At 46.7% G+C, this 20,176-nt stretch overlaps 1 protein-coding gene and 1 pseudogene across 1 annotated transcript in view; one reads left to right on the top strand and one right to left on the bottom strand.

Annotated features, from left to right (window-relative positions):
* Positions 1–20,176, top strand: part of GLT1D1 (glycosyltransferase 1 domain containing 1) — a 124,751-nt gene that overhangs the window by 74,237 nt on the left and 30,338 nt on the right. The window contains exons 9-10 of the mRNA XM_017504531.2: positions 12,237–12,280; positions 13,927–14,047. Of these exons, the coding sequence (XP_017360020.2) occupies positions 12,237–12,280; positions 13,927–14,047 (165 nt within the window). The remainder of the gene's footprint in view (positions 1–12,236; positions 12,281–13,926; positions 14,048–20,176) is intronic.
* LOC108286594 lies at positions 11,402–12,071 on the bottom strand (annotated as a pseudogene).

The following is a 20,176-nucleotide window of genomic DNA, read 5'->3' as shown; positions in this document are numbered from 1 at the left end:
CACACACACACCACACACACACACACACACACACACCCTACAAAATGCATCTGTATTTTCTTTCCTTTTCTAACTCTGGAAGGAGGTAATCGTGAAATGGCTTTGGCTGTTGAGGAGCTGACTGGGACTCGACATTCCAGAATTAAGAACAGATGGAGGCAGGGCAGGTTGAAGGTGCCGTAGGCCCCCGGAGGCGATGGAAAGCCCCATCTGGGGACGTGTTAGCCCCTCCACGATTTCCAGAGGCCCGCACTCTCCATTTCCACACTAATCTAACCCATCTGTAATCTACCTGATGACAAGATGCGTGGTAGGCAAGTACAGGTCCCAGAGGAGTCCCCTCGAGCCGCCACCCAGCTAGACCACTGCCCTGAACACCTGATGTTCCCGTCTGGAGCTGCACATCCAGCCCAGCACGTCAGTTTGCTTGGGCGGAGCAGATAACACAAAGTGAAGAGAGAACAGGGTGGCTGGACAGGCGGCGCTGCAGCAGGGCGTCCAGGACCCTGGTGGGAAGGACTGTGGTCTGAGAGTCTTTTTAATTCATAAATTATTAAGAATTCTAAAGCACCTCTTCCACGAGGCACTTTGCTGCCTATAACTAAAGCAGTCCTAGGAAATGGAAACGGGCACCCTTTGGTTATGGATTTGTTGCTTAAGCAAATGGTCATGAGCGCCAGGCCTGGGCCTGTTCACACATAGCCCCGAGCTGTGCTGGGATTTGCTGACACCGAGCCTTCCATGTCCAGCTGTGGTTCACGGTGAGGCCGTGGGTCCTCCCGGCCTTGGGGAGCCTTTAGAAGAAGCGAAGGCTCTGGGCATGATCCTAATTTAAAATCTCTGCCTCGTCGAAGGTCTTTCTCAAATCGAAGGGGAAAAGGAACAGCCACCGCCACAAAAACCTTGACATCATCTCAGTGGATGGAAGAAGTTGAGTATCTAAGTTTCTGAGGCCGCACTGAATCCAACAAATTGCAAGCCCCTTCCAACAGCTGCTTTACTTCCGATTCTCTCCCTCCCACCGAAGCTTCGGAATGGGAGCATCTAGGCCCACGTGTCAGTGCCTCACACGCACGCTGCAGATAGGGCCGTGTCTTCACGTGTTGTTTGGTTTTTAACTGTAAGCAGGAAACCACTTCTCTCCGGGAGAGAGAGCTTTTTAGGAAATGGGGGAGCCCTATCTCCTCAAAGCCCTGTTTATCAGTGTCCATGGTGTCGACGCTTTACCAAGGCCCATTTCCAGTTACTCAGCAGGTGTCACCGAGCACAGAGTGGGGATGCCAGGCGGGTATCCACAGGCAGTTCCAGGTGTGGGCAGAGCGGATTCCCGCACACTTGCCTGCGACACGTGCACACGTGCACACGTGCACACAGGCAGACTTCAGAAACAAGGTCTGTTAACACACTTTCTTTTACTTCGTGCACTTCACACATTCTGATGTTTTAAAAACTGTCCCATGCTGCCTTTTGTTATGACATGCTTTTCTGTCCTATGCCATTTTGAGAAATGCTTCTTTTTATTTTACCCCACAATTGATTTTATAATTTGCTACCTAGTAGCGGTGTAGTTTGAAACACTGTGACTTGGATGACCTTAGATGGGGGGTCTGTGCGTGGGTCTGTGGGTGTGTGGGGCACACTGAAGTTCTTCTCTGGTTAGGGCCTGTGCGCTTCCGCTTCCTCCGGGCGAAATTCTTTCTGCAGGCCTGTCTGGCTCAGACGCCACCCTCCCAGATATGCTTCCCCTGACCACTCAACTTAAACTCCCTCTCTTCCACCATCGTTATAAAATTTCCAAACATCGGTTAATTTTCAGAGTTCTGAATACAGAACTAGCAGGAGACTTAACAGCAATTTCATGCTTGTGGTTGACGCCGCTGCAGTGTGACGGGTGCACGTGCTGAGGATCTGGAGGTGGGTTTGAGAAGTGGGTAAGAAGTCAAGTCTTGGGACACATTAAAATTTGTATCGGAAAGACTACGGCACACAGCAGATTTAACACCCTGAATCTCACCGTTACCTGTGGCATCCAGTGGGAGCGCACTCGGCTTCCGCCCGTTTCTTTCTCTGTTAACTGCAAAGCTCAGTGAGTGAACACACCCTTTAGGTTTGAGTTGGACACTTTTGGAGGGCTGGAGCTTTTCCAGATCACATTCACTGCCTCTTAAATACAAAATCACATTGACTTACTTACTTAGTGTGCCTTGGAAGAGATAGTCTATTTTTTTTTTTTTTTTTGAGATGGAATTTTGCTCTTTCACCCAGGCTGGAGTGAAGTGACACAATCAGGGCTCACAGCAACCTCCCCCCCCACCCCCAGGTTCAAGCAATTCTCCCACCTCAGCCTTCCGAGTAGCGGGGATTATAGGCATGTTCCACCACACCCAGCTAATTTTTGTATTTTTAGTAGAGATGGGGTTTCACCGTGTTGACCAAGCTGGTCTCGAACTCCTGACCTCAGGTGATCCGCCTGTCTCAGCCTCGCAAAGTGCTAGGATTACAGGTATGAGCCACTGTGCCCGGCCAGCTCCATCAGTTTTTATGAGGCAGTGGCAGTGCATCTGTAGCAGTGCTTCCCTCTTGTCCATTTCTCTCCAGGGACCCCCAATTCTCAGGAGGTCCCAATGAAGAAACCACAGCAGTTCAGACCTGAGCCTCCGCCCCAGGCATCAGAAACCACCTGTGGCCCAATGCCAGCCAAAAGCTATTTATTAAAAGAGGAGCACTCACTAAGAGAATTCTTGGGCTGGCTGGCAAGCCAGCTTGGATTTAGGCAGAACCAAGGCATTCCAGAGGCCAGGGTGTCGGGTCAAGAAGCCCTTCCTTCAGGGCTTCACACCTGAGAAAACAAACCCCACCCATGCCTCCGTCTCCATCATTCTCTTCAAGGACGGGCTCCAGGAAGACGGCCCTGGATTGTCCCAGCCTGGGTCCCAGCCCACTCTTTTGTGAGCCTGGAACAGGACAGACTGGAGGTGCTTCAGCAAAGGGCAGTGCAGGCGGGGTGTGTCTGTGTGGACTTCTGCACTGGCCATTTCTGGATGCAGCCAGGAGGCAGTTGCTGCAGCAGCTTGCTTTGAATATCATCCCTCTGCTTTTTAATTTGCATTTTCTGCTCTACCAGCACTTTACAAAATAGTAGAGTAGCCGGCTGCAGTGGTTCATGTGTTCGAGACCAGCCTGGCCAACATGGTGAAATCCCATCTCTACTAAAAACAGAAAATTCGCTGGGGGTGGTGGCATACGCCTGTAATCTGAGCTACTCAGAAGGCTGAGGCAAGGGAATCGCTTGAAACCAGAAGGCAGAAGTTGCAGTGAGCCAGGATTGTGCCATTACACTCCAGCCCAGGTGACAGAGTGAGACTCTGTTTCAAAAAAAAAAAAAAAAAAATGGTGGAGTTGATGTTCTTAGATTGCCTAAAATGTTGCGGAGGCTGCATATGTTTTATTTATATTTATTTGTTTATGTATTTATTCGTAGAGACGGGATCTCACTATGTTTCTCAGGCTGGCCTAGAACTCCCAGCCTCAAGCAATCCTCCCACCTTAGCCTCCCAAGTCACTGGGACTGCAGGCTCGTGCCACCATGCCTAGCACTGTTTTAGTTTTTAGATGCCATGCACATCTTTATTTTTGTGCTAATCCTAGCAAGAACTTTTTTAAAAAGATGGGTCATAGTTCCGCATGAAATCATTCAATGCTGACTGCTGGCAAGGCTCACCTAGACCACAGCCACACGGCTATGTAGTAGCGTGATGACACGCATGCCATAGACTCTGCATCCGGCTACCTGGGTGCACATGACTTAGCTGCTCCATCCCTCAGCTTCACCAGCTGTAAAATGGGGATCACTAAGCTAATACAACCTGCCTCACAACTTGCATCAGGCATTTGATGAGCGAGCACTTGGACAGCGCCTGGAATGGTGCCTGGTACCTAGGCAGCAACCTGTGAGTGTTAAAGAAAATGTCTTTTCATGCTGGTGTTTCCTTTCTGCTCTGACATGCTGAGACACTGTTTTAGCTGCAGGATGGTTTGAGTGCGGCTTTGGTTTTCTATTAAAGCTTCTTTGATCTCTTAGTTCAACCATTTCAGCGAAGCATATGGTCTCTGCTTGCAGGGGATTGTGTGTGGATGCATTTTCTGGTGCTCTTTGATAAGGAGTTGGGTATGAACATTGGGTTTGAGCGTGGCAGCTTAATGACTATCCATGATAACTTCTTATATCAAAGATTATTTCCCTTAAGCCTGGGAGTTGAAACAATATATTTTGCTAGAAAATAAATAAGCCTGGAAGGAGGAAATGGGAATTTTCATTGTGGCTTGCGATGCTTTTGCCTTTTAACATTTCATAACATGCACTTTCATTAAATAAAAAGATCCGCCCTCCTTTTTTAATTTATCTTTCACTTCCACTTGGCCTCACTAAGAGATTTGAAAGTAAACTGATGTGGAAGGTAAATCCAGGAAAATTTAATGCACTTTTTAGTTTCAATTTGACAGTTGCTGTTATGCCCTAAGTTTTAGTTGGAGTGTTTTCGTGGGTCTTATAAAATTTGATTTTTTTCTTGATAAATGATTTTTCCCTAAATATTTATGACGAGAACAGTGGCATGCTAATAAAGCTAAAAACAAGAGAAATTTCTAACTAAAAATACTCATAAAATGTGATTTTGAAAATTAGTGTGTAGAGCCCAAAAAAGACTTTCATTGAACCGTGTGCTTTTTCATGATAAGATGGTAGGGTTATAGGGTAATTCAGCTGTTCAGGATAATTTGAGCGAAAGGCATCGGAAATGGGAAGCGGAAAGTTAGGATCAGCTGGAAATCATTCCTTTTGCAGAGAGCACAGGGTTGTATGCAGGGCCCCGTGCCTGGCCTTGGGAGGAATGTGGAGATGAGTTGGGAAGAGAAGGTGGGCAAGTGGCAGAAGAGGGTGGTCCCTCGAGGCGGTGTTACGATAGCGTGGGGCGGGGATGTTCCTTCTGGACAGGCTGATCGGAAAGTGTCTCAGAGAGGGAGCACTACCTGCATCTCAGAGGATGGTTTTGGGGACAGAGGATGACATTCCTGGTGAAGAGAATGCAGGGACACAGATAGACACCAAGGCTTGGCTGTATCCCCACCCAAATCTCATCTTGGATTGCAGTCCCGTAATCCCCACGTGTCAAGGGAGGGACCCAGTGGGAGGCCATTTAATCATGGGGGTGGTTACCCTCATGCTGTTCTTGTGATAGTGAGTTAGTTCTTGAGATCTGAAGGTTTTATAAGGGACTTCCCCGCCTCGCTCGGCACTCCTTCCTGCTGCCATGTGAAGAAGGACGTGCTTGCTTCCCCTCCGCTATGATTGTAAGTTTCCTGAGGCCTCCTCAGCCCACTGGAACTGTGAGTCAATTAAACCTCTTTCCTCTATAAATTATTCAATCTTGGATATGTCTTTATTAACAGTGTGAGAACAGACGTGGATGGGGTGTAGTGGGTAAATTAATAAGTAGATAGGCTTTCTATAATCTGCATAAGCTTATGAGCTGTATTTGATGAAATACTTGAACAGAAGGCAGAGAGGCAGCAGGGCATAATTTTACAAACCCAGCCCCTGGCAGCCTGAATGTGAACACTGGCTCTGCAGCTTTCTAGCTGTGAGATCCTGGTTGACTTATAGAACCTCTCTGAGCTTCAGTGTCTTCACGTGTAAAAGGCAGGGGTTGCTGGAAGAAGTCAGCTAATGCACGCAAAGGACTCAGCGCGTGTTCTGCACAGAACAGGTGGCCGAGAAGAATTAACTATTAATAGCAACAACATCAATAAACAAAAAAAATGTGTACGGCTATGAATTTTTCTCTTGAAATAGATTTCTAGGAATAATTTTAAATTTTCTTATGCATCCAAATTTGCAGAAGGCTAACAGCAAATTTTCAGTGATGTAATGACCTCAGGGATGTCAACAAGCTTCACATTACCAATCCTTTGGGTTAAATCTCAGGCTTTCTGGTCATCTGAAGGATCTGAGGTTTCATACGCACACCTGAAACATCTCCTTGCTAGAAGAAATGGAAATAAAGTTTCTAGAAAGCAGCATTATTTCAGTGTGTTATAAACTGTTGGGATATCATCATATTCTTTAAACCAACCTGGTTTGTAATTCATAATGCCTACTGGTAAAGTGTAAATGAGAATAGAAATTGAATACACCTTCACTCCCCGCTCATCAGGGGAAGCAGCTGGGAAGAAGCTGCAGGCGTGGCATCAGCAAAGTGTGTTTATACCCTCTGCTTGTAGCTTTGAAGGAATGTTTAGAATTTTGTGTTACACTTGCGTAATTTTAGGAATTTTTTCAGTACTTTAAAATTATATTCATTGTTGATAACACCAGGAGAGGCAAGCGTGCTGGTTATTTTGTTGAGGACTTTGCTGTTGGGTTCGCCAGATATGGCTACATAGATAACTGCATACCGCAGCTTTGTCCTGAGTGGGCTGGAGCAGGTGAAGCAGCACGCTAGGAAGGTCCCCTCAGCACCTCGGTAAGCAAACTTACCTGAGGCCAGCTTGTTACACAAGACAGTCATGTCATGGCGAGGTTTCTGGTGGTCAGGAGTATGGCTGCTGCCTCTGGGAACCCAGGAGCTCCTCTTAGGCAACCAGGGAGCTTCTCTACCTCCCAGTTCTGGAGTGTTCAGGAGTCTGGCAGTGTCACTTAATCTCAGATGTGTAAGTAATTCAAAAAGTACACATTTGAGCCTGGGCGCGATGGCTAATGCCTGTAATCCCAGCACTTTGAGAGGCCAAGGTGAGCAGATGACTTAAGGTCAGGAGTTGGAGACCAGCCTGGCCAATATGGTGAAACCCCATCTCTACTACTTAAAAAAAAAAAAAAGTACGCATTTGAGATTAAGCTCGGCCAGGCACTGTGGCTCATGCTTGTAATCTCAGCACTTTGGGAGACCAAGGCAGGAGGATCACTTGAGCCCAGGAGTTCAAGACCAGCCTGGGCCACGTAGCGAGACCCTGTATTAAAAGAACTACCAGAGACTGGGTAATTTATAAAGAAAACTGGTTTAATTGGCTCAGGTTCCTCAGGCTGTACAAGAAGCAAGCAGGGGAACGCCTCAGGAAACCTGCAATCATAGCGGAAGGCGAAGGGGAAGTAAGCATGTCTTACCTGTCTGGGTGAGGAGGAAGAGCCGGAGGGGGAGGGGCCACACCCCTTCAGACAGCCAGCCTTCCTGAGAGCTCCACCCCAACACAGCACTAGGCTGTTAGAAACCACCCCCAGGGTCCCGTCACCTCCTGCCAGGCCTCACCACCAACACTGGGGATTACAATTTAACAGGCAATTTGGATGGGGACACGGACCCAAACCAAGTCAGACCCCCCTTCCGATACATATATCTTATGTATGTACACATGTATATGTGTAGGTATATATATGTATGTGTGTTTAGACATACATGTGCATATATGTGTATACATATACAGAAATTACATAATATATGTGAGATTAAGCTCATAGATTACTTTGTATTGGTGATGCCATCTGTAGGTCTCATTGTTATTCTAGCATTTTTAAGACTTTGACATTAGGCTTTGTTCTTCTGCAACAGGTATAGCAGTTACTATGTCCCAGGCACTGCTCTAAGTAAGCCCTTCATGTCGTCTAAGTCATTTACTCCTCTGAGCAATCCCAAGGTGCCCGAGTTCCCATTGGACAGATGAGCAAACTGACAGGCAGAGAGGTCCGCTAAGGTGCGTGAGGCTAGTTTGGTGCCTGGGGGTCCTTGACCCTGGCCCTCCATGTCCAGAGTCCCCTCAGTCTGGTGCCTGCACGCATCCAATATGAGTTTGCTTAAAAACTTGTGGCCTGTCTTTGAGGAGTGATACATTTGAACACGTTGCCACTACTTTTTGTGTAAATTCAACAAGTGTGTTATTAGTTTTCAGGTATGCAACGGGACAGAACACAGTCCCTGCCCCAAAGAATGTGTTCCTTCCAGATGTGAAGCAGGAGTCATGTTCCGACTGGAGGATGTTAGGTGACGAATGAAAAGGCTGCCCCTGGCCTTTAAAAAGTTGAGATGGAATTCACATGCCACGAAATTCACCATTTTAGAGTGCACGACCTAGTGGGTTTTAGACTGTTCACAAAGTTGTACAACCATCACACCTATCTCATTCCTGACTATTTTTCTCACCCCAAAAGGATACCCTCTATCCATTTAGCAGTCACTTCCCATTTCCCCCTCACCCTAATAGCTCCTAATTAGATCCCAAGCAGCCCCCAGGTAACCGCTGGTCTACTTTCCGTCTCTATGATTTGCCTGTTCTGGCCATTTCCTATCAATGGAACCGTGCACTCTGGGGCATTTCCTGTCCCGTGTAATTCACGTGGCATCGTGTTTTCAAAGCTCCCCCCAGCTGTAGCCTCAGCCAGCACGTCCTTGTCATGGCTGAGAGGCACTCCTTTGTGTGGATAGGCATGTCGTGTTTACTCATTCATCAGCTGCTGAACAGGTCCTTGCCTTTCAAACTGTTTCTAGGAAGTCATCCTGTTAAGAATATTTTTATATGGTCAGACCCCTGGTCATAGATTTACTAAGGATTCTAACCATTCTGCCTGAATGTTTTTATGACAAAATCCTTCTGCATCATTTAGGCAAAACGTTCACTGCAATGTTGGGCTGTTATCAGATTGTCCCTTTCTGGAAACGACTCTGTCTCGAGACCTTAAGTTGGCTGAAGGGTTCTCACTCGCCACACCCGGGTGTAACCTTATAGGCTCCTAACCAGGGCTTATATGTATTCTCTGAAATATTCTCTCTCTCCTTTCTTTCTTTTTTTTTTTTTGAGACAGAGTCTCTCTCTGTCACCCAGGCTGGAGTACAATGGCACGATCTCAGCTCACTGCAACCTCTGCATCCCGGGTTCAAGCGATTCTTCCGCTTCAGCTTCCCGAGCAGCTGTGGTTACAGGTGTACACCACATGCCCAGCTAATTTTTGTATTTTTAGTAGAGACAGGCTTTCACCATGTTTGTTGGCCAGGCTGGTCTCGAACTCCTGGTCAGGTGATCCACCCTCCTTGGGTGTCCCAAAGTGCTGGGATTACAGGAGTGAGCCACTGTGCCTGCTGTCTCTCTTTTTTGTTTTTTTACTGTTATTGTTTTTATTATTTAACAGCTGGGTTCATAGTACCATTTCCTACTTACTTTTTTCCCACTTTGAATTGTTGAGTCTGGCTCTGCTGCCATTAGTTGTAATTCCCTGGATACTTAGCCTCATTTCAGGCTTTTGCTAACATTTATCTTTATTTATTTATTTTTTGGACTATTTTAAGATCATTTATTAGAACACAGTCTTTCAGAAGCCATGGAGGCATTGGGCAGCAGAAAGGGAGCCGGGATGGGGCAGGCCCTGTGAAGGCCCAAGGACAGAGTGACAGCCACAGTTACAAAATTTCACTCCATTCCACTAAAGATTAATGTATGCCGGATAACCTAATGATAATCCATAAGCTTGGTAGCTCACAACATTTTTAGAAAGCACATAAGATTAGCATTCAAACCAGGCATTATGGAAAGTTTTATAAAGAAAGAAGTGTTTACTATAATTCTTTTTAAAAACCTTGGTTCATCTTGAAAAATCGATGAATTTTTAAAATATCAGAAGAAAAGGAAAATAAAATTCCCCCACCCCCCAAATACATAAGAACTGCCTACTGGAATTGTATTTTAAGTACCTGGGGAAAAACGAAACAGATTTTTAAAGGCAATTAATAACAGCTTGTACAAGGGCTTGTTTCATTTGATTTGGCACCAAGTAAAGCCAGAGTGCGTACGCCGTGGAAGACATAATAACGGTGTTCCTCCACCCCTCGGGTGCCCATCCTACCAGACCCACAGCGCACCAGCAGCCATCCTTGTTGCCCCGCGAAGGAATCACCTTAGATTCCAATTTTTAAATGGCTGCTCAGGTGACATCAGGTTCTTTCTCCTTGAAATAAGGTGGCTGGCAGTGAATGCTAACGGGTATTGATTTCTTTGATCAGAAACAAAGGACTCCTTCAGGAAACTCACTCACTTTCCTGGTCCTTGTTAACCTGTCATGTAAATTCGTTTTATTGGCACACCTGTTTACACATTATGATCGATCACTATTTATGCCAAGAGAGCATTTCCCAGGCATGCCTCATCTATTTACCACCGACAAGTATGCTGACTTTATTTACACATCGTCACGGGTTTTCTCTGTTTCCCTTTTTTTTTATTTTTTTTTTGCAGGGGGTGGGACTGTAACTTGTTACTTATGGCAGATCATACATTTGGATCAAAAAGAGAAACTGGCCACTAGATCCTAAAACACATTTCTTAACCGGAGTCACATCTAAAAACATATAGACTTTAATTACACTTTGCTGAAAATTCATTCAACTTTGGTGCTTGTCCAAGGACTTAACAATGTCAATTTCGGACATAAATCATAACCCTCAGTACATATCTATTTTCAAAGGAAACAAGTCATCTTAAAGTAGTATTTTTCTATATATTGATATGTTTTTATAGCAAATTGAAAATTCCAAGTCAACTGAAAGTAAGCTTAACAACAAAATAAATACAGCATATATGGCTAGCATATACATTTCTTAGTGTAAAGGCATCCGTGAATTTTTGCCTTACAACAAATCTGTAAATCCAGTTGCCTACTCTCTGGAATCTTCCATAGTGTCTCACCATGTTCCACAATGCTGGAAATGTCTTTTTTGCCATCATTCCATGCAAAAATTCCTGATCACATATTTTCCCCAAATGACATGTAACTTTTTAAAACTTTTCCAGAAAAATATGGAAACTTTATCAACCACTTAACTGAACAAAAAGATGACTACCAAATCCTTTTTTAATTTTGCTCTAATAGATGTTTTAAAAGTTCAGACATTGCTGACGTTTTTGAGGATAACTGCATAAAACACACTAGATGATTCCAAAGCATGAACCTTAGTATCTGACTCATTTAGCACATCCTTAATATCCAGAGTAAAATCAGAAGAAATAAAAGTAACGTAATTTTCAAAGAATTCATACATACTGGAAGTGTTAGGAAAAGTAGCTTCTAAATGCAAGGACTAGGAGGTTTGCCCATCTATTGCCCACCTTTTTTTTCTTTTTTTTTTTGAGGCAGAGTTCTGTTGCTCTGTCACCCAGGCTGGAGTGCAATGGTGCGATCTCAGCTAACTGCAACCTCCACCTCCTGAGTTCAAGAGATTCTGCTGCCTCAGCCTCCCAAGTAGCTGGGATTATAGGCGCACACCACCACACTCGGCTAATTTTTGTATTTTTAGTAGAGGTAGGGTTTCACCATGTTGGCCAGGCTGGTCTCGAACTCCTGATCTCGTGATCCGCCCACCTCAGCCTCCCAAAGTGCTGGGATTACAGGTGTGAGCCACTGTGTCTGGCCTGCCTAACTATTAATAGTTACGCCCATTTCTCCTCATGGAGTAACAGAAGCTTTCTGGCTTGTTTGTGGAACTTTAGTTTGTAGGAAAGCATGTAAATAGGGCCAAATCTTGTTGGTTTCTGTTCCGGAGAATGTTTCTAACACGCTTTTGTTCTGATAATGTTTCTGAACTGGCTTTGTTTGGGCTTCAGAGCCTTTGGTCTGTTGATAACCGTCTCTGGCTTACCATCCTCATGCTGAATGAGAGGCTCCACAGTTAGATCATCTGTGCCCACAGTTTTGAGAGGGTCGAATTCAATGTTGTAGACTCGGGCACTGGGGGATGCGTCCAGCGAGCAGTAAGGTCTCATTTAAGGACCTCAAAGCATACATGCGGGTTAATCACAGTGACGATCTGAGAAGCTCTATCTAAGGCTTCTGCCTGTGAAAGTGTCCTTGGAAAACCATCCAACATCCAGCTACACTGTGTGAGATTTTTCAGCTCATGAAGGGCCTGCTGAGTCATGAATCATCTGGGATTAGCGTGCCTTGGTCAGTGAAAGCCTTGGCTGACACACCGGTTTCTGTATCACATAGCCTGTTGTCCCGAGCAGGTCCCCGCTGAAGAGGTGCTTCAGCTCCAAGTGTCAGGTGATGTGCGACCACGCAGTGCCTCTTCCCGAGCCAGGGGCCCCCACAATCACTGTGCATAGCAACAGATGCCCCCAGGGCCGCAGACCGAGGCCCGTGCTTCGGCTGGCAGTGCTGCCAACAGGCGGCAACCGCTAAATTTATCTTCGTCTCTTTCCAGGTCGATCCAGTGTTTACAAGGGAAGTAAAAGCCAAAGTGAAAAGGTAAGAGTTGGTGGAGACCAGACATGCTACAGAACAGGAAACCTGAGTGTCCCCTGAGTTACCTTAACTCGCATTTGTCCAGTCCCAGGCACTGTTCCAAGCAGTTTACAGGTGTTTCCTCTCCATCCTCCCAGCCAGCCCATGGCATCCCGGGCACTATCATTTGCCCAGGGAGATGCCAATAAAAACCACTTTGTGATTATAATTAGTAATGGATCACATTGGCCAAATGGAAAGATTTAAACTCTCTAGGGTTTGGAAGAATGGAGGAATACCACCCTTTGTCACCGCCTGCCTGCAGAGCAATGTGTTGCCATATTGGTTATGAGCTGCATTTGTCTGCCAGGAACAGCACAGGCTTCAACAGAGTGAACTTTCACTGCTCACATCAACAAGTCTGAGGGTGGTCAGCCGAGGAGCAAAACCGAAGCTTCCCTGAGACTTTGGGGATCTGGCTTTTGTCTCTGTCTGGCCTTCCTTTGCCCGTGGCCCCCATCCTGAAGGTGACATCGTGGCTCCGGAGCTGCATCATCAGTCTGCGTTTTAAGTGGAGCGAAGGGAATGAGCAGAGCCAGAAAGACGTGGGTCTCATTTGGGTCAGTCCCCTGTAAAGTGGTGTCCCCACAGCCCCTCAGGATTCCGGCCAGATCGCGTTGGCTATGCCAACCACACAGGGCACTGACAAAGACTGGTTTTCCCCATCTATAATCAGGGACCTTTAGATCATTTGCAGGTGCAGATGCATGTGTGTCAAAGTATCACCCACTCAGGGAAGGGACGTGTGGCAGGGCCGTGAGAGTGGTGGCCAGTGGTGGGGACGAGGAAGAAGATCAAAGAAAGGCATAGATTTACATTACGTGGTGAGAAGAATAGAACGAGGCAAAATGTCCGTGACAAAATAGCTGTCAGTGCTGTGTGCTGGGGACAGGGCTTTTGTTACATTATCACGATTTAGTATTTCTATGTCCATTCTTTTTTTTTTTGAGACCAAGTTTTGCTCTGTTGCCGAGGCTGGAGTGCAGTGGCACGGTTTTGGCTCACTGCAACCTCCACCTCCTGGGTTCAAGCAATTCTCCTGCCTCAGCCTCCTGAGTAGATGGGATTGCAGACGAGCGCCACCACGCCCGGCTAATTTTTGTATTTTTAGTAGAGACGGGGTTTTACCATGTTGGTCAGGCTGGTCTCCAACTCCTGACCTTGTGATCCACCTGCCTTGGCCTCCCAAAGTGTTGGGATTACAGGTGTGAGCCACCACACCTGGCCTATTTCTATCATTTCTATTCTTGTCTCATTAGTATTTTAAAAAACTGTTTGAAAAAAGATTGAATTATTAGAAAAATTTTCCAAATCAAACAGAGAAAATGGCAGAAACCTTATCTCTGACTCTTGTAGTCCTTGAGAGCAGTTGTCTTTGTTGAGCATATTGAAAACAAGAACAGACATGTTAAACAGCTCCCTCCCCTACTTGTCACGGACATGAGCGGTGAGGGTTTCTACCCCAGTACCGCTCTCCTGGTGAACGCTTTGTCAGCAGTGCTTACTTGTTGATCTAGAGTGTTTCACCCAGATTGTCATGCCTCCTTCTCCCAGCTGCTGCCCATGAACCTCCTGGGATTAGAGCCACCCCCTGCTTCGTGTTTTCTCAGGGCCGCTGGGGTACGACTGATTGCAGAGATGCCTCAAGGAGATCTGCACGCCGTGGTGAAGAACTGCTTCGCGGTGGTGAACAGCTCTGTCTCTGAAGGCATGTCAGCCGCAATTTTGGAGGTAATTACGTAACTTGAGTACTGAAAGTGGGCGTATGAAATTGTCCATCACTCCCTTTCTTATTTACGGAGGTGACGTCTTTGTCAATAATATTCCGCACTTCTGAAAGCTAGAAGAGCCAAGCAGCATACCCGCTGGAGTTCAAAAGTACGTTTGAAGTTCTATCTGGAAGTTTAAAAATACCGTTTCATTTCGCACTGCCATTTCTCCTTGCTAGCTACGACGTACAGTAAAACTGGGATGGCATTGCCTCTCTGACCCTCTAACTATCTCTGACAGGAAGGCAGCTAAGGTTACAAAGGGTTGGGACAGGAAACAGGATGAAGGTGTTTCTGCAGCAAGCCTCCTTTTACTTGATCTTTTCTCTTTCTTTTCATATGTTCTGTAATTCCAGAAATTAAGAGAGAAGAAAGGACTGGATTTCACAGGTAGCAGGAGACGGAAGCAGGGTAGCCATCAGAGATGACAGGGTGGCATGGGGGCTGGGGTGGATGTAACCTCTTCATCCAGCAGTCAGCTCCATAAAATTGCTCCATCTTTTTTGACAAAATGTGTCTATCCCAGCAGCACTCTGCAGTCCACCACCAGAGTATCTGTGTTTGCAGGACCGAGTCTGGAGTGGGGAGGCGGTGCTCTTGAAACCTGGGCAGGCTCTGACTGGGCTGCATCCCCTCTTCTGTAAAAGGTCCTGGCAACCCTCACATCCCCTTTGCAATGGGACCACCTACAACATCTCTTCTCCTCCTTGAGACTCTTTTGACGTGGGATATCTCACCATTATCTCTGCTGCTTGAGTTTAGGTCCTCAAGAGAATCACCAGCACGTGTCTAACAGAAAAAGACGTTCCTTCTCTTGTTTTGTTGTTGGTTCATTGCCTCCAGGGCTCCCGAAGAATGAGGCCAGAAAAGGGCAGGCTCGGCTCGCTCCGGCCAACGCCAGCCTTTGGCACCGGCCTTTCCTCACGCGATTAAAGCAGCAGGTACCACGTGCATGGTGCCCACGGTGGGCCTCAGCACACACACTGCACACCACGGGCATGGCGTGAGCATGTGTCAATGGGCACATGGGAAAGCCTGTTCTCCTGTCAAAAGGAAAACATTTGGCCACTGCTTCCTGAGATCTTTTATCCAGGTTTCACGTGTTCTTTCTGAATACCTGGACTTCTCATTTCAGTGTCTACTTAGGTTAATGCTGTTACTTTATCATAAGTCTTTGGGATATCCATGATTCCCCTTAGGTACCAGTTGAATGTACTGAACTTACTGACAAAAGTTAAGGTCTGCAAACCTTAGGGGTCCAGAGAGAACATGGTAAATAACGTAAGAAAAAAATCCTCTCCCTACGTTGAAGAAATGAATGGCATTGTGTGCATAATATTTTCCCTTAATGTGGCATCATTTCAAACCAAAAAACACAGAGGGAGATGATAGACGCTATACGTCCATGCCCAGGAATCTGCCGTCAGGTGCTTTCCGAGCACAGAGTGTACGTTTGTGACACGACCATCCTCAGCCAGATGTCAGCACCTCAGCGCGTGGGTTGCCGTTAGTATTAATCTTCATTGGTCCTTTCAAACCGGCTCCAACTGCGGTCCTCGGGGCAGTACGTTTTATTCGTCATGTTAACGTGAAAAGTGTATATGCTTATGGCTCCAGTATTTCAGCTACTGCTGAAATAGGTGCTCCTTTGTAGGTAAATACACATTTTTTCGACTTCTTAAGGTAGAGTGGAGTTCGGCAGTGATTTTGAAACCAGCACGCACAGCGTTTCACTGCAGATGAATCGCTGTCAAACCTCATTTATTTCAAAGCAAAAGCAGCTGTTAGCAATTCTGACTGCCTTAAAATGTTGATGTTGTGTTCCTTTTGAAAACTCACAAAATAACCTTTGGGCAAAGGGTTTTGAATGAAACTGATTTTAGAGGAGCGGTAAGGGTGCCTTTCATTAAAATCAATTCAGATAGCCCAAGTGTTTAATCATGGAATAAGTGCCTATCACTTTAGAAGGAAGTGATCTTTTGACCTTTCAGAATTAGCTGTATTTTCACATGGAAGCACATAAAAATCCCATTTGCAGAAACACATTTCTTACTGATGAACTCCAAAAATCAAACTTTGGCTGGATGCATGGGCAGCGGGGTGAACACTTCTACAACTAAGCAATTGTTTCCAGTTTTGAGCTTTTCTATGGATTGAATCCTGCAGAGAATTACATTAAAACTATATAAATAATTATTTGCTTATCCCAGCCTTCCTGGTTAGGCTCTTTTCCCAGCCCTAGAACACACACACGCACGTGCGCATACAGACACGGGCACACACAGGCACACAGATGCACCCACAGATGCAGGCACACACAGGCGGCGCACACACACACACACACACGTGCATACACACAAACACACTATGTGTGCACAAACACACTATGTGCGCGCACACACACATGCTCTGCCTGAGAGAGGAGAAGCCCATCTTCTAAAGCAGAGAGGAGCACCTGCAGGAAGCAGCTGGTTCCTGGCCTCTTGGCTTCCAGACTCCAGCCCCAGTAATTGAAGCAGGATGTGAGGGCATTTGAAGGCAGCTGCGACTCTGTGTCACTTTACCCTCGACTAGTTTGCAAGCATGTGTGCAGACACGGCCGTGCACTGCCTTTCCCACTGTGAAAAGCAAAGGGCCTTTTGAGTTTTCATCATGAGGAAGATGCTGCAGGCATGTATGTGGGATGGGCAGCTGTAGGGAGTTGGGGTGTTGTCCCAGGTGGCGGAATACAGCTAATTCTGAAAGGTCACCTCCTTCCAAAGTGATAGGCACTTATTCCATGATTGAACACTTTGGCTATCTGAATTGATTCTAATCAACTCATTGCATCAGAGTTGTACCCAAAATGCCATTGGCCCCCATTGAGAATCACCGTAACCCCAGTGATGTCAGATCCGAATGTGCCGTGGACACATCCAGCCCGGCTCCGTTGCCATAAGACAAGCAATGCTAGTTTGACTTGACAGATGCTCAGAAAAGACTGTTAAAATGCAAGCCGGCCTCTCTGCAGGAAAATCTAGACATAGTGGTTTCCAGCCGCAGGTGTGCATCAGAAACACCTTGAAACTTAAAACACCGTAAATACAGGTGATGGTGCCCACCCCTCACAGCTGGGGCGTCACTTATTTTGCAGTGGGCTCTGGCCGCTGAGTTTCTTAAGACTGTTCTGCAGGGAGGAATGGAGGCAGTGTCTCTGTAAACTTTATTAGCTCTGCTGAAAATGGTGTGCTAGCCACAAAGCCTTTTACAAAGAGTCTCCTATGAAGTTTCCCTCTACCTGATAAGTGCTTGGAGAAGTCATCTGGGGAAAATAAGAAATCAAGTGAGTTCTCATAGGAGCAGAGAGCAGAAAGGTGGGCAGCAAGGCTGGGGGCGCGGGGCGTGGGGAGATGTTGGAGAAGGACCTCAACTCTCAGGAGAAATAAGTTCAAGGGATCTGTATTGCATGCCGTGGAGACTACAGTTAACAACAATAGATTTATCCTTGAAAATTGCTAAGAGTAGATCTCAACTGTCCTCACCACGGAAAACAAGTATGACGTAACACATATGTTAGTTAGCTAGATTTGGCCATTCCAGAGGGTGGATGTGTATCAAAACATCATGTTGTGGCCCGGCGCGGTGGCTCACGCCTGTAATCCCAGCACTTTGGGAGGCCAAGGCGGGTGGATCACCTGAGGTCAGGAGTTTGAGACCAGCCTGGCCAACATGGTGAACCCCTGTCTCTACTTAAGATACAAAAATTAGCTGGGTGTGGTGGCGGGTGCCTGTAATCCCAGCTATTCAGGAAGCTGAGGCAGGAGCATTGTTGGAACCTGGTAGGAGGAGGTTGCAGTGAGCTGAGGTCGCACAAGTGCACTCCACCCCAGGTGACAGAGTGAGACTCCAACTGAAAAAAAAAAAAAATCATGTTGTACACTGTAAATGTAGACGATTTTTACTTGCCAGTTAATTTCTTTTTTTAATCAAGTGAGTTCAAACACAAAGAGGTGTCACGTGCATCTTGGATCCTGACATTTCACCGGTCTTAGTCCCAGAGTGGGGTCCCTGACAGTGGCTCTGAACCGCTCTCCTCCCAAGCCTGTAAGTCACACAACACGGTGCCCCTCCCTCTGGACTCATGGAGGCTTTCCGAGGGTGAGCGCACTCAGCTGTGTGCGTGCGCCGCCTGTCTTCCCACTGGTCAGGCCCAGCTGCACACCATTGCCATTTTCCAGGAGCGCCTCTCTCCTTAAGGCATGTTCTTTGTTAAAGGCACATCGTGTTGGTTTCTGGAGAGGTGACTTCAGAACTCGTTTTCTGTAAATGTGCTACCCTCAGATTCCACAGAACTCTCTTCTCCCTCTGCTCGTTTCACAGCGTCGTGAGTGGGGTGTGTTGCGTCCTTTCCATTGAACTGTGGTTTTCCTTGGAGGCAGAGCCAGGCCCTCCACGTGTTGAATCCTACCTGGCATCTCCCCTTGCATTGCGGACCGTCAGATGGGATGAGTGTGCTCATGCCTCTGCCATTCAGCAGAAATGTGTACAGTGCCAGGCCTGCCAGGCCCTGGAGATCCTGCAGCAGGCAGACGCCAAAGGGCCTTGGTTACGTGGAGCCCGTGTCGGAACCCGGGTCCTTATGAGGGACAGAAAGAAGGACTGGAAGACGGGCAGGAAGCAGGCAAATGGAAGAGTGAACGGAGAGCTTTAGGACGTAGTGTGTGCTGAAGAGGAAATGCAGCAGCTCGATGTGACAGCAGAGGGCTGGGATGTGCTCAGAGCAGGCTCCGTGGGTGTCAGGGGCTGAACTGTGACCCCTCCCCAAATGCCTGTGTTGAAGTCCTCAGAAAGGGAATGTACTTGGAGATAGAGGTAATCAAATTAGAATGAAGTCCCTGTGGGGAGGGAGGAGGGTGTGGGGCTGGCTAATCCAATATGACAGGTGTCATTATCAGAAAGAGGAAGTTTTTTTTTTTTTTTTTTTTGAGATGGAGTCTGGCTCTGTCACCCAGGCTGGAGTGCAGTGGCACATTCTTGGCTCACTGCAGCTTCCACCTCCCCGGTTCAAGCGGTTCTTGTGCCTCAGCTTCCCGAGTAGCTGGGACCCCAGGGGTGCACCACCCTGCACAGCTAATTTTGTTTGTATTTTTATTAGAGGCAGGGTTTCACCCTGTTGACCTGGCTGGTCTTGAACTCCTGGCCTCAAGTGATCCTCCCACCTCGGCCTCCCGAAGTGCTGGGATTACAGGCATGAGCCGGTGCACCTGGCTGATACTGAGCACGTTTGCATATGCTTGTTGCCCTATTTACATCTTCTCTGAAAAAGTGTGTAGTCACACCCCTTGCCCACTTTTTCATTGTGCTTTCCTATTATTGCTGAGTTGTGAGAGTTCTTTATGTGCTATAGATACGTCTCCCATCAGCCTATCAGACGCGTGTTTTCCAAATATTTCCTCCCGTTCTGCCGATTGCCTTTTCACTTTCTTCATGGTTTCCAGTGAAGTTCAAAAGTGTTTAATGTTAATTTATTTTTATCATTTCATTTTTTGTAGAAACGGGAGCTCACAATATTGCCTAGGCTGGCCTCAGCAATGTTCTGCCTTAGCCTCCCGAAGTGCAGGGATTATAGGCGTGAACCGCTGCACCCAGCTCAAAGTTTTTAGCTCTGATGAAGTCCAGTCTAACCATTTCCTTGTTGTTGCTTGTGTTTTTGATGCCATATCTAAGAAGGCTTTCCCTAACCCACAATCTTAAAGACTTAACTCCTGTATTTCCTTCTAAGAATTGTATGGTGTTAATTCTGACATTGTGTCTGTGATCCATTTTGAGTGAGTTTTGTATGTGTGGAGTGAGGAAGGGGCCCGAATTCCAAATTCCTTCCTGCTTTGGCATATGCATACTAACAATGACTAATATAACACCCCCCCAACCCCTGAAGCAGAGTCTCACTTTTGTTGCCCCGGCTGGAGTGCAGTGGTGCAGCCTAGACTCACTGCAACCTCCACCTCCTGGGCTCAAGGGATTCTTGTACCTCAGCCTCCCAAGTAACTGAGATTACAGGTGCGCACCACCATGCCCGGCTAACTTTTGTGTTTTTAGTAGAGATGGGGTT

The sequence above is a fragment of the Cebus imitator genome, unplaced genomic scaffold (genome assembly GCF_001604975.1).
Source record: "Cebus imitator isolate Cc_AM_T3 unplaced genomic scaffold, Cebus_imitator-1.0 Scaffold323, whole genome shotgun sequence".
NCBI lineage: Eukaryota > Metazoa > Chordata > Mammalia > Primates > Cebidae > Cebus > Cebus imitator.
The sequence above is the reverse complement of the archived record's forward strand: the minus strand, read 5'-3'. Positions and strand labels throughout refer to the sequence as shown.